Consider the following 26,538-nt stretch of genomic DNA (forward strand, 5'->3'; position numbering starts at 1 on the left):
ATAGGGAGAGATCCACCTTGAGTATCACGATTATGCAAGCTTGGAAGTGTTCAGACATTAGATATGTGATGGTAAAGCTGCCTTTTGAAGTGTGACTTACAAAGATACACTCATATCTCATGATATAGAGAAAAGAAATGTGTATGTATGCTTGCATTAAATACCCTTTTACACATGCATACGTAGCTAAGAAGATGTGTGCACATGAACAAATATTACATAGTTAATGCTGCATTTACCATGAGACATCTACAGTATTCAAATACAGCAGTTTGGTGTGTTTTTTTTTCCTCTCTGTCTGGCTACATCTTCCATTCCCTTAAATGGGGTCACCAGTGGAACCATTCATAATGCTTAATAACACACTCTACCAGTGATGCACTCTTCAGAATACTGAAATTGATTTTTCTTCTCTAAAAGTATGACCTGCCAGTGTAGCCTTTGTCCTAACGCCTAATAATACGTGATGTTCCTGACAGCACAGGATGTGAGCGCAGATGTTCTGCAGGCATCAGAAAAAAGCAGGCTCGGTGCAATGTCTAATGCTGTTGAAGGCATTTCATTTGCTGCAGATCAATGTCTGCTTTGAAGAAGAATAATTAAGGTGTTTTGTTCCTTTTGAAATGGGTTCCCAAAATTAGGTTTGTATCGTCTAAAACTTGATACGGGGCTAGATAGATATGTGTGAGGTATGAGCATCTTATTAAACTCATGGATGCTTAGCACTTTTGAAATTCAGAGTATTAAGGTAAGAATCTAGCTTTAGGCAGCCACTTTAATGATAATGGTTAATATTGTTAAAGCTGTTAAAAATACTACAGTGGGTCTGAGCAACTACTTGTCTGTTCTATAGCACCTTTGCTGTAGTGCTTATCCTGAGATAACTTTTTAGAAAAATGGTATTCTGTTCACTGCTATATTATACCTGCAGCATAGGAAATTATACTGTTCATTCTGCATCGCGCAGAGCTTCTATCTGAAATTGTCGTCCCACCAAGATGAGAGAAACATTTCCAAAGACTTTATTTAGTCCTTCAAGGTTGGATGGACAGATTGCTTATTTGTTGGTGGTAGTTTAGTTTCACTGTAAGTAAATCAGAATTTACAAGGTTGGTGCAAAAATTGCCAGATAAGGATCTGTGTGATGCAGATGAGTCAGTAATTCCTTGTGGTCTTGAACTCTGTGAATTTAATACTTCTGCAGTGTCGGACTGCATCTTGTTTGGTAGTTGCACAGCCAGAGCTGTCCCTGTTCCTGGGGGTGGGAGCCACTCTTGTTTCTACTTATGCTTCGTATCGCAGTGGCAGCGATGGCAAATGTGGCAAAGTACAGTTAAGCATGCTAACTGTAGAATCCAGTTGTCTTTTAATGCAAGTTGACAGCTGCTGGCAAAGCAGGTTGGGAGGCTTCTGCTACAGATCAGTCTGAAAAAATCCCAATCCCTACAGCTCTTTCTTACAGGATTTTTTCAGCTCTGTTTGGTGTAAGAAGCACCATATTCTTCTACTGAACTAGCTCTTTGTAATGCTTGCTCACTCTCCACAATGTTGCTTGCTTATTAACAAAAATTTCAGAACAGCAACAGTGTACAGGCTTATGTTATTTACTATGTTTGTACATGATAATATTACCATTTATATTGGTGCAAAAGTGCATTTTTGTATAGCTAATTTAGTAATATATACAAGCACTAAGTCTTAACTAAGAGCTAAAGTACATTTGCAACCTGAATTTTTAACTTGCTGTCCTGAAGACAAAAAATGAAGTTAGCTTGTGATAAGAACACCCCCCACCCCATGTTTTCATTATTTCTGTCTTCAGAGGTGGTTTACAGCCATAAGGAGTTTCTTTCTGGCTGTCACCAGCAGCCACTTAATCGCAGCATGGCTGAGGCTGGAAGGCGCCTCTGGGGACTGTCTAGTCCCACACCCATGCTCAGAGCAGGTTGCCCAGGTCAGGATTTGAGCATGTCATGGTTTTGACCGGATTGACCAATCAGAACGACAGATGGCCCCTCTGTCCCCCCTCTAAGAAAAAGAGAGGAGAGGAAGAGAGAAAGAGATTTATGAGTTTAGAAAAAAACTAAACTACTTTAATAAAAGTATTAATAAATAATGATAAGAAAATTTTAAAAAGGGAAAAAAAAGTATACAGTGTATACAGAACCATATCAGGCTCCCAGGATGATGATCATGTCACCAGCAGGTACAAGGAAAAGTCCCAGACTGGACTCGGTGATGGACAGGAGCTAGATTCTGGGTCTGGATTCAGGAATGCTCGGATTGGGATCAAAGGCAGAAGAACAGACAGGGCTCTCCTCGGATGTCGGCCATTGAAGAAAGAGAGTTGACCCTTTGATCCCTCAGCTTTTATACTGAGTGTGATACAGATGGGTTGAAATAGCTTGTTGGTCAGGTTTGGGTCACCTGTCCTGTCCGCTCCTCCCTACAGGTGTGGCCCCTCTACGCTTTTCCGCTTCTGACCCTCCAACGGGGCAAATAATGCAGTTAGCTGACCTTGGTTGTTATAGCAATAAGTATAAGCAAGGGCCTCTCTGCATACCATTCCTTGGTATTATCAGGTCTTATCACTGTGAGAGTGAACAGTTTCTGAACAATATGCTGCTAATTTTAGAGTTTAGTTAGTTAGAAGAGGCCCAGCTAAAAAAGTAAAATTACCGAACAGAAAATTAGTTCTGTTTTACCTCAAACCAGGACAGAGCATCTCAGAGGATGGAGGTTCCAGGGAATATGTATTATCTTATTTATAGTTTCACAGTGATGTTTTAACTGTGTAAAAATTTACTAACTCAGTAGGCATATTTAGTCTTGGTCATGTGCTGCTTTTCCTCTTGTATACACTACTAGATCTACTTGTGAATTTTCCAGGTTTCTGAAACTTTAAAGCATTGTTTCGTAATAGCAGTGTTGTTTATTAGGGAATATGGCATAATCTGGGACTCAGGCTTATCTGTTTCTGGACCAGTTGTGTCTCCTTATGAAAGCTGTATCTGTTTTCTTTGTCAGTCCTCTCCAGTGAATTTCTTTTCTGTGTAGTTTTCAGTGTTTCTGGTGCATGGATGGGTGTGCTTTGGGAATGAGCTGGGCAACAGTGGAATCCTGATCACCTCATGAAGATTCTCTTGTGTAATATGTAGGAAGTAAGATGTTTGCCTTGGAGGCTAGTTTAGTCTTGTTTAAGTCTAGAAGTATTATTGAATGTGAAACTCTGATCTCTGATTCTTAGAAAATATGCTTTCTGTGAGTGAGCATTTGTCTTTTCAATAACTTCTTGACGCAAAGACAGCTAAGACTTTTGCTGTTGTCTGACAGGGATTGATGGCCCAGCTGCTTTTCAAGATGATGTTCAGAAGATAGGAAGTCAAGTGCAGATTCTCACTGTTGGACAGTCTAGTCATGATGAAGATGATGGAGAGAGAATGGCTAGTGGCCAACAACAACAAAGCAAACAAGATCTTAGAACAGCAATGCAGAAAAAAGGTAAGTAGCCAAAGCTGCCTTCAAGTTCTCATTGCTTGTTTTATGTACGTTGACTCCTTTTTTCATTCTTACTCTCACCCCTAGCCTAAGTGGAGATTGTTACTCTGTATTTATTCTCCTCAGAGCCTGTTATGCTCTATTCTATTACCTAAAAAAAAAAATTCTCTCTTGTCCCAAGGAACAAGAGTTCTCCAGGCTCACAGGGATGTGGCTCTCCCTTCTGCAGTGTAGTGCTGCTATTAAGGTACCAGGCAGATGCTAATGCTAATATCCATCTGTTCACATTTTTCTATTGCACAAGTCTGGAAATCACTTACTTGAAGGTTAAGGAAAGAATATGGAATAGCAACATTCAAGCTAGAATATTAATTTTAGTTGTGCTGTCAGTTAAATATTGTTCATGTTTTCATAAAGTGTGTTCATACTTGCAGAGGTGAAAATTACAGCACTGTGTATTCTGCAGTATTTCCCATGCATAGTCCTCAAATGTTCTGGAATGGGGTTTTTTGGGAGATAGATTGTGTATGTGCACATTCATACATCCGTCTCTTCCTTCCTGCACTGTTGTTATCTCTCATTAGACATTAACTGTAGGGATGAAAAAAAAAAACCAACTTAAAATCCTCACAAAGCTATTTCTGAAGACATTTGCTTTAGAGTTGTTCTTCTTCAGTGTACAGCTTTTGAAGCAAAGGTGGCTCAAGCCAAGAGTGTTCTGATGCTTTAAGAATAAATTCTTTGTGTATAAACAGCAAAATGTAAGTGCAAAATTGACTGATCTAGAATAGACTATTCATACCTAAATGCCCGCCTCTTGTCTGTAGAGCGGTTCTCACTAAGATTCATTTTTTCTGGGATGTTACTTTGCAGATGTGAGCAACTTCAACTGAAATGGGCAGATTTTCTCCGAGTGTGGTATTTCCTGGGCATTTGAGTCAGAGGGATGTTGGCATGCCTAACAAGTTCTGATCTGTGTGGTGATTGTGTTGCCTTAGACATGGCTCAGAATATTTAATCATCAGGCACACTACTTACTAAAGCTGATTGACTTTAAAACTATCATCAGACGTCTCAAATTAGGTCAGAGCACTCAGATTTTTACTCTGGGGGACATTTCTATTTTTGAGGTTTTTTCCAGGTTAAGATACATTTTTATTCTTCCCAATTTTTTGTTTGCTTTTTAAAAGAAGCTGTGGGTGGTGATTTTTTTTTTTTGTTTTGATTTGGTTTTGTTTTGCTTTGTTGCTTCATATTCTTGTATATATGATATGACCTTTTTTTACCAGGTCTGAGTATACTCCTGATCAGGGGCGGAGGCAAGGGGGGCATAACATACCTGTTTTTAAATGGGAATGCTGAGGTTTACTCTTTTTCTTAACAACAGACCTATGCTCTGTGAAACACATAAAATATTTTTACTGTGCGTGTATATTTTGCCACTTGATACCAGCAGAGGAGGCTTGTTTGTTAGAAAGTTTTGAGTATCCCATTATTTATTGGAAACTTTATTTAGAGCTAGGACTTTTCACGTGGATTCCCACTGCCACTTCACTGCTTGTGGCATGTCCTTGCTGGCATGTCCTATTGGTCTGAAACGCACTTAGAATTGCAGTCTCCCATCAGTCCTTCTCTTGCATGTAATAGGAGTAAAAGGAGTAGAACACAGAGATAAATACTAACTGGCCTAAGGGGAAAGGCTGAGTTCCATCAGATTTGCATAGCCTCATTTGTGCCCGTTCTGCTCTTTGACACTAACTTTGTGGAGAGAACCCTCTCTCAGCACGTGTCTCTGCTTCCCCAGCGAGACAAGTTCAGTTACAAGACAAGAGGTTATAGGCTACCCAAGTGTGAAAAGAATATGCCACTTGTAAGAAAATGCCAAATGTTTTATTTGCTTTCTCCATCTGTTGGAAATTGCCACACTAGAGTAATTTTCTTTCTGCAGGAAATATTTGTCCTTTTGATTTCAGAAGTCATAATATGTAGAGTTCCTCTCTGGCAAATGAGTCACTAGAACAGAGCCACACTTTCATAAATTTTAACACTGAATAACTAACACTTAGTCTTCACGTTTACCAGTTTCCTGTATGTCTCTGTAAAGACTTGGAATGAGCAATTTGGTCTTAGTTCTTCTTCGCCACCTGAAGTTAGAACTGTTTTGACATTTAGGGAAGGAATAGATTTGATTTCTGGGTTCAAAAACAAAACAGGAGCTCTCTGAAGCATTCTTTCTCACGGGTCATGAGTGCAGACTTTTCTAAGGCTGGCACAGAATTTTCACCACCAAAATATTGGTGGTGAAATAGTGAACATGGATGTAGAAATAAACTGATTACATCTGTACATATGGAGTATGGCATTGCACAGCTGCCAGCTGAGGAGATGGACCGTCTCTATTACCCATGCATAGTTGACTAGAATGTGGTTGTCATTATTAAGAAATAATGCGTTGTGATTAATGAGTGTGTGATTAATCATGAGTGAGTTCTACAGGTTTTGAAAATATCTGGTGACCTGTAAATTCAGGACTCCCTTGCATAACCAGATCCTATTGAAATTTGTTGCTGTCATGCTGTGTGGTGTATGTCCAGACTGGGGGAACTGAAGAAGTGGATAACAAGACCACTCATGGTGCGGCTGAATGGAATGCAAGCAGTGCATTGCATATGCTTCTGTTTTAGTTTTATACACTCGCTCTTACTACTCTGGTGTTGTTTCATTATCCAGTGTGTACCTGGTGTCAAAAGGGATATGCATTGAAGTTATTGGAAGCAGCAATAACATAAAAAGTATTTAAATGCCTTTTTTGATGTCTTTTTTTCCTCATTCTGTTCTAAAATTTGAACTGAAGAAAACTATTACTGATACTATCTCTAATGTTTATATTTCTGTACATTAGTTTGGTTCAGCTTCTGCTTGTTGCAGACCAAGCTCATATTCCAAAAGACTAAGCTACATGAAAGTCTCTGCGTGTAGCCTTGGAAGTCCTGGAAGAACAGTTTAGAGAGCCTGAGAAAGATGATGAGGACACACTGGGCACAGGGATTTTGGTAGAATTCAGGCCATCTGAATATGACTCTGAATACTTTTTTCAATATTACTGAATTAATATTTGTGCAGAGTCTGTGCATATCACTTGTTTCAATCAGGTTGTTTGGTTGGTTTTTTTTGTGTTAGAATTCAAAAGTAGGCCAAATACCTACCATGCAGGGCACATTGTGCACAGAAGGGTTTGTGGCATAACCATTCAGCATGGATGATGACCATTCAGCTCTATGATCCAGGGCTTTTTGACATTATTCAAAGTACTAAAAAAGAAGGTGACAACAGGTATAAGCAGGTAGAAGGTGAATTTGATTGTGCAGAAAGAAAAATGTCCATAATTGAGAATTAAGGCAGCAGCATTATGGCCCCATCCAGTAAGCCTTTAGCCCTGTGCGGAGTCCTGTTGGCAAGTAAGGCTTGTTCACTCAATTAAGGGTTTGCAGAATCAAGCCCGTGGATTTTTTCCTTTCCCAGATCCCCATGCAAATACATCCTGGTCCTCTTCCACCTCCCAATCCAGTCTTGTCGCCCTGGATCATGTTCCTGGTAAGTACAGAAGGAAAAAGTTAATTACGCCCATGCTGCTTGGCTCTGGAAATCTTTGCATTTCATTTATCCTTCTGCATTGAACTTGCCAACAGTGGAAATTTTGGACCAAGTGATTTATTTATTATTTTTTTTTAGGAAAAAAATATTGCATAGTTAGCCTCTAATATGTGGAACTTAGGCTTGAACCTGAATACAGGGTGGCTTCATCTGCATGATGCTCCTTGAAAAAGTAGGCCTGGCAAATGTCCCACCATTGATGCTTTCTGCTGCTAAGTCCTATTTGATGTTCAAAGTTGTGTTTCCCTTTGAAATGTCTGAGGTTTTGAATTCTTGTAAAGTCAAATTTTTAAGTGCTGCAAGGCAGTTCCTTTAGCCTGGGCTGATACTGGTTTTTACATGAAATAAATATGCATGAAAACATTTCCTTGACGTGAATGATTCTTCTCAGTCGAAGATCTGGTCTTCATCAGATCACATAGGAACAGCTAAAAGTGTGCTGTAGAAGGGCTTGTATTTTAATTGTTAAGGTTTCCAAATGGCTGTGATAGGTTCTCCACTCAGCTCCAGTTTCAGGTTTAAGATTTTGTGTTGTGTTTGAAGCACTTGACTGGATGAAGAAGAGCTGAATTTAATTCCTAACTGTATCACTGGGTAATCTGGTCTTCTCTATGGACTGGAAACCATGATATTTCCTTTCTTGTTTGATGAAATGTTTTGGCTTCTCAGGGCAGGTGCTGTCTCACCCACGTATTTGTACACTGCCTCGCACAGTCAACCTCCCTCACACACACCCTCTCTCACCTGTGAGCCTAAGGGTGCCACAGTATAATAGGTGATGTTTTACAGCAAGTATGAACAGCTTTAATGAATTAGTATTTCATGTAAGTGCACTGCTTTCTCCTCAGGCATTTCAAGTAGCATGAATTTTGATGAGGAAGAAGACGAGGAAGATGAAGATAGCTCTAGTTCTTCACAGTTAAACAGTAACACCCGACCTGGTTCTGCCACGAGCAAGAAATCCAATAAGGTAAGGGGTGAGTGCCGAAGAAGGAGCACGCAGGATGCTATGTACTGCGTGACTTCAGAGTGCAGTCAGGATAGGCCTGGCTTTCTTGTTCTGTTTTCACTATGCACTAGAGTATCTCCAAGGTGATGTACTATAGTAGCTCTCAGGGCTCACAGGAGCAAGCAATGAAAATAATGACTTGGTTAGAAAAGAATAACAAATATTGTCTGAACTTGAATAAAGAGAAAGGTAAACAGTAAATATTTGCTTTTCTACCTCTTGCAGGTGCTCAGAAGGATCTTTTGCTTCTGTTGCCTTTTTCTGAGCATTTTCCCACCCTGTTCTCGCTGCTACCATCCAAACATAAAATAAGACTTTGACTTGTTCAAATATTCTAAATCACAAGCTCTTGCTAAACCAGTTGATGGTGCCCCACTCTTTTATATACTTCACTGACTTCTCATCTCTGTTATAACAATCTCTATCTACCTTAACCTGTCTCTCCTATCCCATTTCATGCTTTTGTCAAAGGCCATCATTGTCCTTGGGTATGGCCTTTCTGACAAAAGAGGTGTGGTGAGATGGGAAGGTGTGAGCCAGTGTTTGCTTTGTAACATTACGGCACTCTCCCTCTGCAGCCACCCCGTTCTGCTTTGACAGATGTGTCTGTAGGCTGAGTATCAGCAGCACAGAGAACTGCTCCCTGGGCCTTTGGTAGCCGAGAGCTTGACCGATTGGATGGGGAGAGATCTTTGGCTTGATAAGCTGCCCTCAAGGCTGCTGAGGAATCAGAATGGGGAAGACAATATGTCCATTTTAAAATTTTTTTTTAAAGCGCATCTTCTATCAATTCTTCTATTCAAATCTTCTATCTATGTCATTCCTTTCTGCTTATAACCTTGTAAATCAAAACTGAAGAAACCTGAATTTTGATTACTGTTTTAGGAAGCGGCCTCAGCCCCCAGTCCTTCTACAAATGAGCCTCTCATAGATGTCGATGACCTGGAGGAATTTGCCATAAGACCTGCTCCACAGGGTGTCACTGTCAAATGCAGAATCACAAGAGACAAGAAGGGAATGGACAGAGGGATGTACCCTACTTATTACCTCCACTTGGAAAGGGAGCATGGTAAAAAGGTCATAAAATAACTTGAATGGCATACCAGTTGCATCTGAATATAAAAAAAACTATTAAAAGTCTGAAGAAGTCTTACAAAGAAAATACAATCTTATATTTTAAATATATTTTCACTTTTATTGAGATCTGCCCTACAGTCTTCCAAAAGCGAAACAATAGTATCATTTTGTTCTGCTGCTTTTCTTCATACGTTTAATCTTTGGCCTTAAATAATCCATGCATGGCACCTTTATGTGACAGTCGGCAGTTGGGGCTCTGCATTCTGTGGCCTGAAAAGCATCTATTTTCAATTCAACTGGAAAAGCCAGAGCAACTTAGAATGAAACATTTAACAAAAGAAATCGAATTTAATTATTTATACCATAAATAATGGACTGAGTGGTTGAGAAGTCACTTTCCCTTTCCAGATTTTTATCTGGTTTTGCTAGGTCCCTGGAGACCTTCTGTTACTTCACTAAGAATGCTGGAAGACAGAAAAATTGCCAATGGTTTCCTTATATCAAAGCAGAAAGTGATGTGTGCTAACCCCTTTGGCATTCTAGAATATGTTTTTTTGCACTGCTTAGGTGTTTCTGTTAGCTGGAAGGAAACGAAAGAAGAGTAAAACCTCTAATTACCTCATCTCCATAGACCCAACTGACCTGTCTCGGGGTGGAGAGAGTTTTATTGGAAAACTGAGGTAAACACTGATACATCTAAGAATTTTCCTTCTATAATATAAAGTTCATTTGAAATTAAGAAGCCTGAAAGCCAGTATTAATTAGAGGCTTGACTGCATCAAGTGATAATGGTCTTAAATTTCACCAGTATCCAAGGCATGTTTTCAAAACGTCTCAAGTACTCACAAGGTAACATTTTATTAAAAGTCAGCAGGACTGATGCTCTCAAGTGCTCAAAGGCCAGGTTCTCAAGGGTGTACGAGCACAACTTATCTTAATGGGATTTTCAGAAGTGCATGAGTAGGTTGTGTCTAGCCCCTATTGATATAAATACTTTAGAATGGAATTTCTGTCTGTCAGACAATCTGAAAATCTCTTTGGTTTTGCCATTTCTTAAGATCTGAATTAGAGTTATTTGCAAGTGGTGGAACTCTTTCAGAAGCACTTGTTTCTTTTCTGTCTGTCACCCCATCATACATCAGTCTGTTGTTGATGTGGAGCCTCTTAATGTAATGTTTAGATCGTCTGTGCCTGAGGAAAGGGACTGTGTTGCTAATTCCTATTTGCCTGTGTGGATGTCAGAACTTCATGTGCTATTTATTGCAGTGCAAACACAGAATGAGGATAACGTGATTTTAGTATGTTCTAAGTTTTTGCTTCTTGGTGTGATTTCCATTTAAATAGGAAAGACTGATCTTATTTATAACTTTATGAAAATCACTCTCTGTTTTCCAATAGAGTTAGTAGTCAGGGAAGAAAGCAGATAGTTCTGTAGAAAGTAAGCATATTTTAAAAACCAAGCAAACAAACAAAATAACCCCACTTGAGTGTTCCCTTACTGCTTTCTGGAATTTTCTAGTTTGCAAGACGTCTTGATAAGTCTCCACTGTAATAAGGGACATTTAGTATACTCTGCTGTACTGTACCTGTACATTTTTGTTATGGCCTTTAATCCAGGAGTTACCTTTTAGTTGGGATCAGAATTAACAACTATTTGTACTTGATATTACCTGTCTTTCCTCCGGGGCTACAATGCAGTAAAGGATAGATGTCTCGGGCAGCATTACTGACAGATGGTGATTGGATTTTCCTTTTTTTCTGATAGATCAAATCTTATGGGAACTAAGTTTACAGTTTATGACAATGGAGTAAATCCAATGAAAACAACATCAAGCCTGGAGGCGAGTATCCTGCGTCAGGAGCTAGCTGCTATTTGTTACGTAAGTACTGCTCACAGGCAAAAGATGCACGAAAGGGCAATTCAGTTTCTGAAATAGCACACTGAATTTCCTTCTCACTTATGATTATGTAAATCAGCATTTATACTTTGATGTAATCAAACAGCTGATCTTCACTAGAGAGACCAGGGAATTCAATGGAAAGTAGAGGTGAAAAACGTTGTGCATAGAACCAGGTTGCCCAGTTCTCACTTTTGGTTGGAAGGTGTTGGAGCTTTTACATAACCCTCTGGGAGGGGTAGGAGGCTTCACAGCCTGCATGCACCGACTGAGGGAGTCTCCTGAACTGGAAAGTGTTGTGTGCATGGAATTACTGCACTAAAGTACAATCATTTTTAATGGCATTTTGTAGGAGGCCTCTCTGATCCAACACACGGGTACCTGGATAGCTAGGTCTGCAGCAGTGGCTGAGAGACTAGGATAAAAACTCTGAAACTCCTTTTTACCTGGAAAAAACCCAAACAAACCCCAAAATTGAATTGAATGAGAGAAACCAGCCTCTTATAGGACAGTAAATGGCATTTGTTAGGGGCAATGCAGACATCAAGGCTTGAAATACAGTTGCTGTTGTTTCATGATCACTGGATGACTAACTATTTTATTTAGAGTATTCTTTCTGTCCAGAAATATCAGGGCCCAAGAGACTCTTCAAGTTAAAATTGGTCCATACACTGCTACAGAAAGTTTTCTGTTTACACAAATCATCAGCTTCTGACAAAAATACCCAAGAACCACTTTTCAGAAAAGTTCTTGCCCAGCTCTAATCAAGGATGCCTGGAGCTCTGTCAGATTGAGGTCCAGCCATCCCGGCATATACCCTGCGTATGCAGAGAATGCGTTCCTGGAAAGGTCAGCTTCAGGTTGTGGGGAGCAATGCATCTGAAAGCTTTTGGCATGTGAGAAGGAAAGCAGAGAGCCATCCTTTCCGTGCAAAGTGTTGAGAGCACTGAGGGGCGGCAGTATTAGCTGCTAATAGATTCTTTTCCTGCTGCTTAGGGTGCAGTTTTTCTTGAGTTTGGGGTCACATGTGATATTATTCAGGCATATGGCCTATGGTTGCAGACACACACACATCCCTCCATTCCTTTGGATTTAAAACTCTCTGAGAATTTCAGAAAATCCAGCTAACAGGATTTAACAAGAGAGTCCAGGATTTAATGTCAGTTTAGAGTTTGACTGAAGCTTCGGTAGGAACCTAAGAGAATGTACATGTTTAAATAAAGGTAATTTTACTGGTTTATATAGGAGGGCATTCCCTGAAGCCAAGCAACTAATCTTCTGCTGCAAACTGGAAATACAAGGATAAAATGAAAAAAAGTTTAAAAACATGTTGTATATTGAAAAATTTAAGCATTGCTTGTTTAAGTCAACAAGAATGGCATTTGAACTATTAACATTACCAAGTAAAAAACTTAATTGCAGTCAGCAGAGGTAATTAGAAGTGTTGGAAAGAACAGAACCATGGCCACTGTTTGGAGAATGTGGCTAAGATGAGCTGCTTATGTATGTCTATTTTGAGATCAGCCATTTAAAACCCTTATGTTTGTATAAGAAAAAGACTTGTTCCATTGATATTCTGATTCTTGTGGAGAAAGGCAGCGGGCTTGCAGGTGTGCTATGGTCAGAGGACGAAAGGAAATCAGAATGCTATTTCATTACTAGCCAGGTTTGCTAAAGTGAGATGGTTGTTCCTGGCTGCAGCAGAGCCACAGAGCCAGAAAGAGCACCCCCGAAACACCCTTGTTCTAAGGTAACCTCTTAATTCTCGCCTTGAGAATTTTCCTGCAGCAAAAACTATAATAAACAATACTTTGGAAGCACCACTATGCCTCTCGCTGTCTCTCAGCTCATCCGATCGAGCACCCATCTGGAGAGCAAGCTGTACCCGTTTCCACCAGCTTTACTGAGCCTGACCTGCTGAATCATCTCAGCAGGTCTTGTTGATTAGTGATGCAGCTATTGTTAACCGTGGGATAAACATGTTGAGAACTCTCATTGTGGAGCTCACCTTAGGACATGTTTCAAGCAACAGGAATAAAATTAGTGCAAAGACTGAGTTTTATCAGGTGCTGTTAACCATTTTTCCTCTCCCTGCTGATGGCAGGCTGGCATATTAATAAACCTGCAGCAGCACCTAATGGCCGACTTCAGAATCACTTGGCAAAATTTATTGAGAAGCAGGGAGGTGTAGCTACCATTTGTACCAGGATTTTCTGTGCTGGATTCCTTTATATCCATAGTGTCTCACAGTTCAGTTTGCATCAGATTCTGCAGGCAGGGAGCTCAGCTGATATTCTGAGGTGTGACTCAGTAAAGTAATAAAACTACATGTTTCTACTCAGGCCTCGGTCACTTGCGTTGTGCTCCATTGTAGTGGGTTCTGTGGTCTGGGCTTTCTACGGAGTGATAGTTTCTACAGAATATATTAAGGACAAGACACAGATGTGTGAATCAAGTCCGGAAAGGGAAGTGGCTGAAAGAAAGTTGGGATAATTAAATTGTGAATCTCCTGGGAGCTGTTGGGATATACACCTTGCCACTTCTATCATGGCAGCGATTGCCACCGTAGCAAAATGCTTACAGAACTTTATGAAAGTGTGTGAGATTTTAAAAGCAACTCTGGGGAGAGGCTCTGTGTTCTTCCAGTCCAGTTTGTTTTGACACATACTCACAGGAACAGCTTACTGGTTGGGCTAAGGCAGAGGGTGCAGTTTCTGAGCAATACTGGGCCAAGTCCTTAGCCGATTTAAATCATTGGTGTGCTGGTTGAGTCAAGAGGGCTCTGCCAGCTAACAACCCTTACTTTGAGTTTTTATATAAACCAAGATTGTCAGTGGCATTAAAATGATGCGAAATCAGAATTTGGCCTATGTTCCCCTAATAATGCCATTTGTGGTCTTGAATTTGCGCACACAAAATAGTGGAGGAGGCAAATAAAAGAGAAACAGAGAATGAGACAGGAGATAAGGGGAATTAATTTTATTTGGATGCAAGTAAATTGGAAAGGTCTGCTCTTAGTTGAAGCTTTTCTTTTGTCCCTACTGTTTCCCTCTTATAGTCCATGTTTGTAGAATTTCTATTCTGTACCTTGATTTTAGCAAAAGGATAGCATTTGCCAGTAAAACGTTTGATAGAATTGGTGATTGATGTAATGTGCAACTAAAAGCCATTCCCTTATCATTTGGTAGAAGTATTGATTTTAGAGTTTCTGAGTAAATCCAAAGACTATAGTCCTGTTTTTTCAGTGACAATACTGCTTATTGGGAGGGAAGTGATTCAGCGCTATTATTTAATTTTTCCTTGAACAATGTCTTCAACGAGTCAGCATCTAAATTAATTCTTTATAGCATAACTGCAGCTTGATGAGAAGAAAAGCTTGTAAAGCATTGCAGAGAAGATCAAAATTGTCAGTAGTTAGTGGAAAATAAGCATAAGCATGAATCTTTTCTTAGAAACTGTCCTCTGCTGTGCTGAGTCTCTCCTGTTTATAAAATCCGCTGGCAGTCATTTTAGTTTGAGTCTCGCCGTGATGCAGAACCAAGTGTATGCTTCCAGCTGAACTGATACCATTGGTTTATTCTGCCAAAGGCCATGACATAAGTGGTTCAGAAAAGAGGTAGAATCTTCCGATTAATGTATATAATTCTGAAGATTTATGAATATACCTGGATTGCTTCAAGAATATTCAGTAAAATAACTCAGTGGAATTTTTCTTGCATTAATGAAAATCTGTAATGAGTTGTGTAAAATCTCCAGATGGTTTGCTGAAACAAGCAAAGTTATTCCAAAGGTTGATGGATGACAAAACTTCTGCACATGTAAATTTTAGGCTGTTATTTTCCGATGTTTCCAGTGAGTTGACATGTGTGGATTTTTGCTTGTAAAAGTAGAGATGTTTTAAAAAGTTTAATGTTCCTTAAAATCAGCCTACCAATATCTGAAGGGAGCCTACAGGAGAGCCAGAGAGGGACTCTTTGTCAGGAAGTGTAGCGATAGGATGAGGGGTAATGGTTTTAAAATGAACGAGAGAAGATTTAGATTAGATATTTGGAAGAAATTCTTTACTGTGAGGGTGGTGAGGCACTGGAACAGGTTGCCTAGAGAAGTTGTGGATGCCCCATCCCTGGAAGTGTTTAAGGCCAGGCTGGATGGGGCTTTGAGCAACCTGGTCTAGTGGGAGGTGTCCCTGCCCACGGCAGGGGGGTTGGAACTAGATGATCTTTAAGGGCCTTTCCAACTCTAACCATTCTATGATCAGGACACTTGCATTAGATACATAAAAGCAGAGACACCTCGATATGTCACTTCTGAATGTTCTGATGGTAGAGCCACACCAGCTGGAGCCTGCGGGTGTCCAGTTCTTGGCGTTTTGTGGTACATTGTTGGGAATAGCGCCAATGTGAATTTCCTTCCTGAGATTCCTCAGTGTGTGTCTGCAGCCCTTGACTTGGGGAACAATGAGGGGAGAAAATGTATGTGACCCAAAAAAAAAGTATCACAAAACATGAGGAGATGGACTTTCAGAGGTGTCACTGTTTTGTTCATTGCAGTTAATGCTGAAGTAGGCAATCAGGTTTTACTGAGTGGGTTGGAAAATACTGCCCTTTATTTTTTCTTTTTCAAAAGTAGATGACAACTTACTGAAATATTTGGCCCCAGTTTCTTCTGTGGAAAAAAGAAAACCTCAGATTAAAATAAGACTTGTGACCTATTTAGATTTTAGTTGTTGTGTTCTGAGAGCATAGCGCAGTATTAGAACGCTTTTGTGAAACGCTAGTCAGAAAGGCATCAAATCATGTTTAATGAAAGAACTTGTATTTTCCACAGATTTGTTTTTGCTGTCCATGTTATTTTTTACTTTCTCTGCCTTCATAGCTCAAATTTGCATTCATGCTAATGTGTTTGTTTTTTACCATGCTCATCTCTAAGCAGAATATAACTGAAGACTTTGAAAACCACAGCACTCCTAACAGATGCTTTTACTGGCAGCTTCTTCTTGTTTGCTTTTGTCCTGGCTCTAGAATAAATGGAATTGGTCCCATATATTTAATTTTGTCTCTCATCAAAATGTGTGACTGCATTTTATGATTTTTAAATTACAACTATTTTATTTTGGGATGTAGCAGTAGCCAAGCAATCTGGTTAGTTCATATCCTTTTTCAACAAAGGGATTTTTTTTTTTTAACTTGTATTAAGGTTGCTGGCAGCCAATGCTAGGAGTGTTTTTGGAAACCTCTCTATTTCCATTTTTCCTGTTGTCGGAGCTTCTAAGACAAAGCTAGAATGTTTGGCAGTGCCAGTGAAGGTAGGAGTTTCAAAATGTTTTTTGAATTGTCTAACAAATAAGTTCCCCAGGCTGCCACTGTGTCCCTCTGTTGAAGAAATTAACTTTAAAAATACAGAACATGACAAGCTCTTTTCTAAACATTTTTAGGAAACAAATGTCTTGGGGTTTAAAGGACCTCGTAAAATGAGTGTGATCATACCAGGAATGAATATGGACCACGAAAGAGTTTCCATCAGACCACGAAATGTAAGTCATACCATCAGTCAACTCGATGATACTGTTTTGAGGGTCGAGGGTGACAATTTAGTCTTTGGGCAGTTTTTTGGTGAATTTATTTTTTTGTATTGTGAGAGTGTTAAACTGAAGTTTGTATCTGTGGTGTGTGCAGGAACATGAGACACTTCTTGCAAGATGGCAGAACAAAAATACAGAGAGTGTCATTGAGCTGCATAACAAAACGCCAGTCTGGAATGATGACACCCAGTCCTATGTTTTAAATTTCCATGGTCGAGTCACACAGGCCTCAGTGAAAAACTTCCAAATTATTCATGATAATGATCGTAAGTATAGCTCTCTGTCTGTAATGTGTAGAAACAGTATTGCATACACAGCCTGACAGTGATTTTGCCATTACTGATGTTACCTGAGTGAGTTTAATTTAGTCGTGTGGGTCAGGCTTAATGCTGCTCTGCCTCGTGGCCATGACATTGATGCAAGTCGGGCGTTTAAGTGCTCATGCTTGCAACAGGTGATTCTGCTATGTGCTATCACATTTTTCTCCCTTGGCTGCCCAGCTTACGAACTGAGCAACAGTCATTTCTGCTCTCAGAGTGGCAGTACTTTCAGTCAGCAGGACCACGGGGCAGTATAACTCCACTCAAACGCTTGTATCACACAGTGCTTTCTTGGTTTTTTTTGTTCACTCCAACCCCCATACACTGCCCAGTTGAAGATGGTGGCAGTCAGACCAATCCCACTGCACATCCACTTTGCAATTACTACTCTTTGTAGCATTAGCCCTACAGACTCATAGAATGGTTAGAGTTGGAAAGGCCCTTAAAGATCATCTAGTTCCAACCCCCCTGCCGTGGGCAGGGACACCTCCCACTAGACCAGGTTGCTCAAAGCCCCATCCAGCCTGGCCTTAAACACTTCCAGGGATGGGGCATCCACAACTTCTCTGGGCAACCTGTTCCAGTGCCTCACCACCCTCACAGTAAAGAATTTCTTCCAAATATCTAATCTAAATCTTCTCTCGTTCATTTTAAAACCGTTACCCCTCATCCTATCGCTACACTTCCTGACAAAGAGTCCCTCTCCGGCTCTCCTGTAGGCTCCCTTCAGGTACTGGAAGGCTGCTATAAGGTCTCCCCAGAGCCTTCTCTTCTCCAGGCTGAACAACCCCAACTCTCTCAGCCTGTTTTCATAGCAGAGGTGCTCCAGCTCTCTGATCATCACCTTCATGGTCCTCGTCTGGACTTGCTCCAACAGGTCCATGTCATTCTTTTGCTGGGGGCCCCAGAGCTGGACGCAGTACTCCAGGTGGGGTCTCACCAGAGCAGAGTAGAGGGGCAGAATCATCTCCCTTGACCTGCTAGCCGTGCTTCTTTTGATGCAGCCCAGCATATGGTTCGTTTTCTGGGCTGTGAGCGTGTATTGCCAGGTCAAGTTGAGCTTCTCGTCAACTAGCACCCTAATACCCCCAAGCCCTTCTCCTCAGGGTTGCTCTCAATCCATTCTCCATCCAGCCTGTATATGTGCTGGGGATTGCCCCAACCCACATGTGAGACCTTGCCTGTGGCCTTGTTGAATTTAATGAGCACCCTGAAAATGTCAGAACTGCCTTTCACACTATCAGTAGGACCTTACCGATGTGCTGCTTTCTGCCAGCAACGTACAGCCCCGTTTTTCTCAGTCTTAGGTACAGTTGTTGGAGCAGGGATAAAGACAAGTGCTTGAATGGAGTAATACTGCCCCACTTTACACTCACTTTAGGTAAGCACAGTCACTAGGTGCTGGACCACACTGGGCCACAGCAGCGCCATGCTTAGACTGCCGGGAATATTGGAAGCTGGTGAAAGTTGCTGAGAGCATCACTGAGTTTGAAACATTGGGCGAGGCATTTGCTACATTTTATAAGGTGAAACAATTACACCTGCTTCTACAGTGAAACATTCAAAGGATGAATGAGGCTGAGATTTCCTCTCGCTGACAGAGTACAAAAGAGAAAAGATGTTGAGGAAGGATTTCTGAATATGATAAAATAGAGAGACATGATTAGGTCTAGATCACAATCATGCTGCCTTTCCCTCATTATCCTTGCTTGTCCACTTGCCTGAAGTTAAGTAGGAATATTATTGATTGGTTCTTGGTACATGTGAAACTCTGCACTAGGTCTATATAAAAGACTTGAGTATTTTATACAGAAGCAATTTTCCCACTGTGTTTAAAAAACCACTTTTTATCTGTGTAATTTTTTTTAAGACAGTAACAAGTCTTGCAATCCTTTATCATTCAGCTGTTCTTCATTCAAGGAACTTGCTTCTCCCTCTGATATCAGCACACCCACTTGCATGAATAAGTGTTGCAAAGTTTGATGAGCGAGCATGTTTTGGTTTTATTTTGTTGAGCTGGGCCAGGGTATGATGTTGAATACTTACTTAGTAATGGCTGCAAACAAAAGTAACACTTTGTCACTTTTTTATGGCCTCTCTTGCAGCTGACTACATAGTGATGCAGTTTGGCCGTGTGGCTGAGGATGTGTTCACCATGGACTACAACTACCCAATGTGCGCACTACAAGCCTTTGCTATTGCCCTTTCAAGTTTTGACAGCAAGCTGGCTTGTGAGTAAAGGGGCATGGGTGAGCATCCTCTCAAAGGAAGCCGTTTGCCATATGATTCCCAATTCCTGCTGGTGTCACTTACGGTCCATACTAAACAGGTGAGGGAAAAAGCAGTTCTGGAGGACTACTCTATTGCTGAAGAGAAAGTACAAGGAATCTTCTAAAAATTCAGGACATTCAGGAAATAATATTTTCCTTTTTTTCTGTCATATTTTTCTGGAAGTGGCATCAAGTTGTGTAAATAGAAGTTCTATCTCATGTCCTTGATTATGTTATGGAGATGTGCCATGATGTACTGTACCGTGGCTCTAGTAGCACCATTATAACGGTGTCTTTTTTAAATCCAGAAAGGGCGTGCACGCTCAAAAATTTCTTTTTACATTTAAGAATTATTCTGAGGCTGCAATCATACCTCAAGGTTGCATTCCTACATCGACTAATCAGAGCTTCACATCATCCAACGTCACAAAAAAAGATGCACTTTTTTGAATTTGCAAGGATCTTGTGTAGTATAAAGCCAAGTCTGAGGGTTGCAAACCTGTGCTGGACTGAACTTGATGCATTGCTATTGAATATGTGGAAGGGCATGATGAATTTTAATTGCAGTAGGAGGAAATGGAGAAGTAGAAAGCACAAAATAATGTTGCACAAGTCACTTGAATTCTAAGATGTCATTATGTTTTAACATCTTCATGCTTTTTAATTTGTTTTAAATGGAAATGTATTTGGAGTATAGAAAAGAAAAAGGAAAAGGTCTAGATGCCAAGAAAGCATAACTTATGTTGAATTTGGCATGTCACGTGTTGGGAATTTATATCCTTGTATTGCTGTGGTAATTCAAACATATTTTGTATGAAGTGATACAAACAGTTGGATAAAGGCTCTCTACAGAGAATCCTATTATTTTGAACAGGCTGTGTAAAGCTGAGGAAGGTAAATGGAAATATTTTATTAAATTTGTCTGGCCTTTTGCTATTTTACAATTTGTTGATTGTGTTTTTTGAACTTTCAGCAACAACCACTTTTCATATTTATTTCCCATTGGAAGAACGCTTGAAATCGATTGAAACTGTGTATGTTGTTCTCTAATGTAAACGTGCCAGCTACTGAGCTAAATCCTTCTAGGCAAATCTAGTGTATGCTGCATACAAATGAGACACTGGCAGGACACAGAAGAGCTTAAACTAGTGTGGATTTTTTGTTTCTTTTTTTTTCTGATTTATCTGGAATATATAAACAAGTACCATGTCAAAACACAAGCAAAGAACATGCCATTCTCTTATCTTCTCAACATCTCAAAAGCCAAGAGCTGCAACTGAAAGCACACTGTAAAACACCTTTAAAATTAACAAGTCTTTCTGCCATTGTTCTGAACAATGTCATCCTAAACGGCACACAAAGTAATAGAATTTATACATAGTTCACCAGAAGGGTATTGAAATGGGAGTGAAGAAGTAGTTGCATTTTATACCGTATGTATTCAGATTCTCCTTTTTACTCCTTATAGACTCCTGCATTGCACAACCAAATATTATGTAATGAGAAAATGAGATCAAATCTGCTCGTCTTGTAGCTGTCAGTCCCTTTTTGACTATAAGGGACTATAGGCCATAAGGTTGTGCCATTTGGTCTGTATAATTTCAACTAATAAAAGAAATATACTTTCTTCTTCACATTTGCCTTCAGGTCTCCTTCCCAGTACACAGACAAGGAGATTTCAGATAAGAGATGTAAATACGTAATTGCCAGCATTTTTTCTAATCCTTTTTAAAATCTAGGGGAAAAAAGTCTGTTGGCTTTGAACAGTGTTTTGTTGATGGACTCAGCCTGTCAAATGTCATCTTTAAATAACAGTAATTTTTTTCACATCTTTTTGCAAGGAGCCTTTCCACGCAATGGTATAAAATGGAAAGACACCTTTTGTTTGAGAGAAATGAGCAGTCGGTTCCCTCAATGAACAACCAAAATGATGAGCCGTGAGCTGCGGTGTGAAACTTTGGCTTTGCACATGGTTCTTTGTTTTCGCCTGTAGTTGGTGGTTTCCCACCACTTCACATCCCTATCTGTGATCTCACTTTTGAATTTTAACCCTCACGCCTTTGGTTACCTCATGTCAGTCTTTAAAAACTTGCTACGATGATAACCAGAATCTTTTCTTTAGACTACTGCAAAACCAGACAGGAATTCCCACTGCTGGTATTTAGGTGCGATGCAGATTTCAAGAACTCTGCAGCATAGGAATGGGAATCTGCGTGGCTTTAATTCTGTGGCTCACCAGTCATACGTTTTCTTTAAAGCCTGAGAAAGTGGCACCTGACATAGTTTTCTGCCTCTCTCTGTGCACAACACTGTGTCAAAGGAACAAAGTGTCTTATGGTGCAAATACACGATCTGTTGTTGGATTTAGTAATGGTTTAGGAAGGGTTATTTTTAATGCAGATCATAACAATGGTCTGACTTGCATCATGGCCCCACAGGGAATTGGCATGAGAAGGAAACTCATGTGCAGCAACCTCCTGCACAAGGGTGAAAATGGGAGGCTGGGGAAAGGCGAGAGTTCAGCTTCTTGGGACAGTTTTGCTGCCAGCACATTGTGTAACTTCACTCTCACTGCGTGTTCTTCCCAGGCCAGGTATTTTTTTAACTTGTAAGCATGCCAGAAGGAAAGCGGTGACTCAAATTCCTATCATCTTAATACAGAGACATCAGCCAATATGCTGCTGAGGAAAAAATTCCCCACCATAAACTGAGATCACTAGAGGGGGATGTTAACCTGGGACTAAGAGGAATGAGGACCTCTCATTAAATCTGCTTCATTTACAATAGGATTTGTGCCTACTGGTCTTTGCCAAAATCCTGATTCCTCACTGTTGTTGAGCAAGGTACTGGGTTCTTCAGTTTCACTTGACCATTGCCATCTGCTCCAAAAGCAGTTTCTTTTAATTCAGCATCCATATGATCTCTGATGGACGCTTTCTGGTGAAGGACACTACTGCATATGAATGCAAGGTGGTATCACAAGTTTTTCAGCACATCTCCAAATTTTGGTTTCCTAACTTGGTAAAGTCGCAGCAGGTTTTGTCTTAACATACAGTCATACCTGAGATTACACAGTCCTCACAAAGTTAGATTTTCTTCCTCACCAGCAATAAAACCTTGGCACCAGTATATGTTTTCAGAGACATATGCATACTAAAGTAACCGAAGAGTAGTTAGAGGCACACTCGTATTAGCAGAAGCTTCTGCAGGGCCTGCATGTCAATGTGCAACAGGGCATAACCTTGTTTACTTGGTGTGACAAAGAATATCATGGCACCCAGCTGTGCATTTCCTTCACATAGTCCTAGTGACTGTTTGGATAAAGTAGATGTAATATTCTTTAAAATCCCAACATTTATGATTTTTTGCATCTGCTGTTGATTTTGGCAGAGAGTTGTAAACAAATTCCTTCCCTGAATTGCTTATAGGCGAATACTGCATGCTTTAATGAGAGTTCTTAATCTAACTTGTCATTCTGTTTACATCAAACAGTTTCTTCCTGGCTCTTTATCTACTTTTCTTCATCTCTGACGTTCTGTTTCTTCTCATTCTCTTCACAATCCCTTTATCTTTTCTTCAAGGATGTGCAACTCAAAAGTGTTTACTTTGACAATATTACTCAGTGATCTCTCCACAGATGAATAATGCCTTCGGTGCACATCCAGTGATGCTCCTACAATAGGAGCCTTATCAGAGGGGTGAATTTGGCCCTTTGGCTTTTCAGCAGAGTAAATTAACACATTAAAAGGTAGCAGATAAAAAAGCTTGCCTAAAATATAATCAGAATTTTTCTCAGTAAACATTCAGTAACCAGAGTTTCCAAACCATTGGTTGCAAATCAACGAGCAGAACTGTCCAGAAGCCTCGAGGCAGACTGTTAGACAGATTCCCTTTGTAGTGCTGCCTTATTTCTCCTTTTTCAAAAGGCTGAAAGTGATTTTATAAGCTAAAATGTGTTGGTGCCCTAAAATAGAGTTTATTTTTTAGAAGCTAGACATCACTCCACGTCTTTTGTAGGGTAATATATGGCACACAGCATAGTGATGTTGTAGGCCATTGTTACAAATTCTGATGCTAATACATCTGTGCAAATGGTTTTGTAATAATTACTGGACAAGTCTCTCACTATTCAAGTTGCCTTACGAAACACTGGAGTTCCCAGCTGACTGCCCTCATGAGGCACTAGAACTGAAGGAGCTTTAGTGAAAGGGGCTCTGTAATAAAATCTGGTAGCTGCCTCGATTGAAAAACATTATTGTGGAGTCAAATGACACCACTGATTTTTATCAGTCATGGTGAACCGACACCATCAATTTGAACTTTCTGGTTTTTTGCTCCCTGTTGATGAACAAGCAGAGACATCAGTGAGGTCTCTAGAAGTAATAAGCATTAGACCTTCTTTTCTGCCTATAAAGATCTTAACCCTACCTGAGTGCTGCCAATTAAAAACAAAGGAAATCAATCCATTCCTTAGTATAGAAAATCATTTCCAGTTCTTGTATCTTAGCTTTTTACAGATTTTATTAGTTTATTAGTGGTTTCATATAAGGATATGGCAGGAACTGGATGTCACACAGCAAATGAGTTCTTGCCCTGACGAGATGATGACTCTAGACTGGTACCAGAGTATTTTGTCTTTGATTATTTTAGTAGGATAGGACAGGGGTTTGCCTGGTGGTTTTGACGGAGGGAGTTTCTCCTGATGCGTGGCAGGTGTCAGAGAGAAGATTTTGGGGTTGAGCCTGTGGTGTCCTAACTAGTCCCCTCATACTATCATGTTGCTGCCCTGAAACATCTCTTGCAAGATTTTTCCTGGGTTATAGAGAAGTATGTGCTGACCAGTAAAATATGGCAAATAAGGACAGCACACGTGATAAAACAGCAGTCACCTCTCTCAGAATTGTGGGCTGATGACTCGGATTTCTCAAAAGGCATCATTTTGATTACTAGAAGAAAGTAGTTTTATGCATCTAAATCTTGCACTAGAATTAATCTAACTGTAGATGCAGGCTTCTCTTATATGGGCTACTTAATGATAAAGGGTATCTGCTGGTCTACGTGTGTGAAATTTACCTTCCAGGGTTCTGCTCTCTAAGTATTTGAAATGAATTAGCCAGATATTTTTCAGTTCTTTCTGTTGCTTGCCAAGGAACTAAGAAAAAGAATTGCACAACTATCTTGATGTTTTGGTATTTTGCTATGAACTCAGTAGCTCAGTAGCTGATACTCACAAATGCCTGTATATTGGATGAAAATGCATTAAAAAGTTATTTTATATATTGTATTTTATTTAACTGCCTAGAAATTTTAGATTCCTCTTTTTCAGTAAGGGTATGTTTATCCATACCTTTGCTGAGACTTGCATTAACTGGCCGTCTTGAAACTGTTTAATGGATCCTGTACACTGGTTTGCTGAATCGCTTTAGGAAGAGGACACAGTTCAGAAAAATTATGCTTACGTTTTTGAGAAAAAAACCCACCTTCCTATTCGCTTTATAATTGGATCACTGAATAACACTGATAGCTTACCATGGTTTTATTTAAGTCTACAATGGCAGTTTGAAATTACTCTGACAAAAGCTTGCTAGCACATGGACTGGTACGAAGGCCTACTTGAAAGTCACAACCTAGCAAGTACCAGTGAATACTCCTGCATCTATTCTGTACTTAGGTACTGCCTGCATGCAAAAAAAAAAAGTCCTCAAGAGTCAAAAATCTGTGTTAAAATCAGCCTAATCTTTTAGGCTGTCCAACAGCTGTTAGAACATATATAGGCCTGAGGAATCGGGTCACCTGGGTTTTAATCCCAACTGACTGTGTGGCTTTGTGCAAATTTTGTAACTTCTTTGTGCCTCCGTTCCAACAAGTTGAATGGAAATAATAGTTTTTGGACCTGCCTACATTCCTGTTCTGCTGAGAGGCTTCTCAGGAGTGTTCTGAGGCTGGTGGATGGCAGGTGGTGTTGGCATGCCAAGTACCCTATTAAATTCTCACTGAAGGAACCACAGTAAAATATGAACAGTTTTCTGCCAGGTATGTAGAAACTAAATAGCTAACCATTCTCCTAGGATAAAATCTTAACGCTGTTGAATTCTATGGAAATCTTGTCAACGATTTCAGTGAGGCTTTAATTTTTTACCTTGTGTCATTTTTGGTCACTAAATGTTCAGAAAAAATAGTAAGGACAAACCATCTGATACACTTTTCCTTCTCACAGTGATGTATTGTTGGTTGTGTTTTAGTTTGCACCATCACTTGTTTTAGAATTATTATTCCTGACACATTGCAGTGGTTCAGTTAATGCAACTGCCTATTTATGCTTTTATGTAGCAAACTGAGACACTTGGCGATTGTGCTGCAAATTGCCTTTTTGTACTTTTGGGGGTTTTTTTTGTTGGATGTGACTCAGCTGTTCAAAACTGTTGTTACTGCAGACTTTGACTCTGTCACGCACCTCTGATTTAAAAACAATGAGTCTCGTGATTTATGACTACCTTTATACTCACATGGGATGTTTACAATGCAATCTGTTTCTTACATTTGACCCTGTATCTGTGGCTTCTTACCGAGGTTATCCCAGTTGGCACAATGCCATTCGAAGTATCAGTAATTTAGAAAGTGAACTCTCTCAAAGTAACAGAATGTAATTTATAAACATTTTTATAGATTTTAACATTAAAATCAATCTGATTTTAATGCTTACAATGAAAGTACAGGGAAATTATTTGTTCAAAATTTTCTTTCCTTAAGCTTGTCTTGAAGTTTGAACTCTCATTTCAGCACTAAGCTCCTGATCCTGCAGCTCCATCTGTGCAAGCAGAACACAGTTTGAGCTGTGCAGACTGACAGACTTTGGCTACAGGAATCTGTCAGTGTGATCAGACGCAGTAAGTGATGGGATTTCTAAAGTTTAACAAGACCGCACGTCCTAATTCTCTTAAGCACTCTTGAACATCACGTAAGAAATCATGCACCTTTTCTATGTTGACTTAACAAGTAACAGCAGGAATATTTTCACTCCTTTTTAGTTTTTTAAATCTTTTTAGAAAGGCAATGCTTACGGTCTAGGCAAGTGTGATTTTATCAGACATTATTTTGCTTATTTTGCCAGTGCACAAAATCTCACAAGTACACAAAACCAGAATATATTTTGTGATATTTGGCTTCTTCTTGCTATGAAGTTCAGCGTTGTCAAACAAGTTTCTGAGCTCTGGCACCTCATAACAGGAGG

General features: G+C 39.9%; 1 protein-coding gene across 2 annotated transcripts in view; it reads left to right on the forward strand.

Annotated features, from left to right (window-relative positions):
* The window catches only part of TUB (TUB bipartite transcription factor), a 74,167-nt gene extending 53,227 nt beyond the window's left edge, over positions 1-20,940 (forward strand). Inside the window, exons 4-12 of one of the 2 annotated variants that reach the window (XM_074148871.1) lie at positions 3,334-3,501; positions 7,021-7,092; positions 8,001-8,122; positions 9,047-9,238; positions 9,806-9,918; positions 11,004-11,118; positions 16,571-16,669; positions 16,812-16,983; positions 19,143-20,940. In XM_074148871.1, coding sequence (XP_074004972.1) covers positions 3,334-3,501; positions 7,021-7,092; positions 8,001-8,122; positions 9,047-9,238; positions 9,806-9,918; positions 11,004-11,118; positions 16,571-16,669; positions 16,812-16,983; positions 19,143-19,276 — 1,187 coding nt within the window. In that variant the 3' untranslated portion in view covers positions 19,277-20,940. The remainder of the gene's footprint in view (positions 1-3,333; positions 3,502-7,020; positions 7,093-8,000; positions 8,123-9,046; positions 9,239-9,805; positions 9,919-11,003; positions 11,119-16,570; positions 16,670-16,811; positions 16,984-19,142) is intronic. The other variant, XM_074148872.1, reaches the window with a different exon arrangement.
* The last annotated feature ends 5,598 nt before the right edge of the window (positions 20,941-26,538 follow it).

Source organism: Numenius arquata, chromosome 6 (assembly GCF_964106895.1).
Source record: "Numenius arquata chromosome 6, bNumArq3.hap1.1, whole genome shotgun sequence".
Taxonomy (NCBI): domain Eukaryota; kingdom Metazoa; phylum Chordata; class Aves; order Charadriiformes; family Scolopacidae; genus Numenius; species Numenius arquata.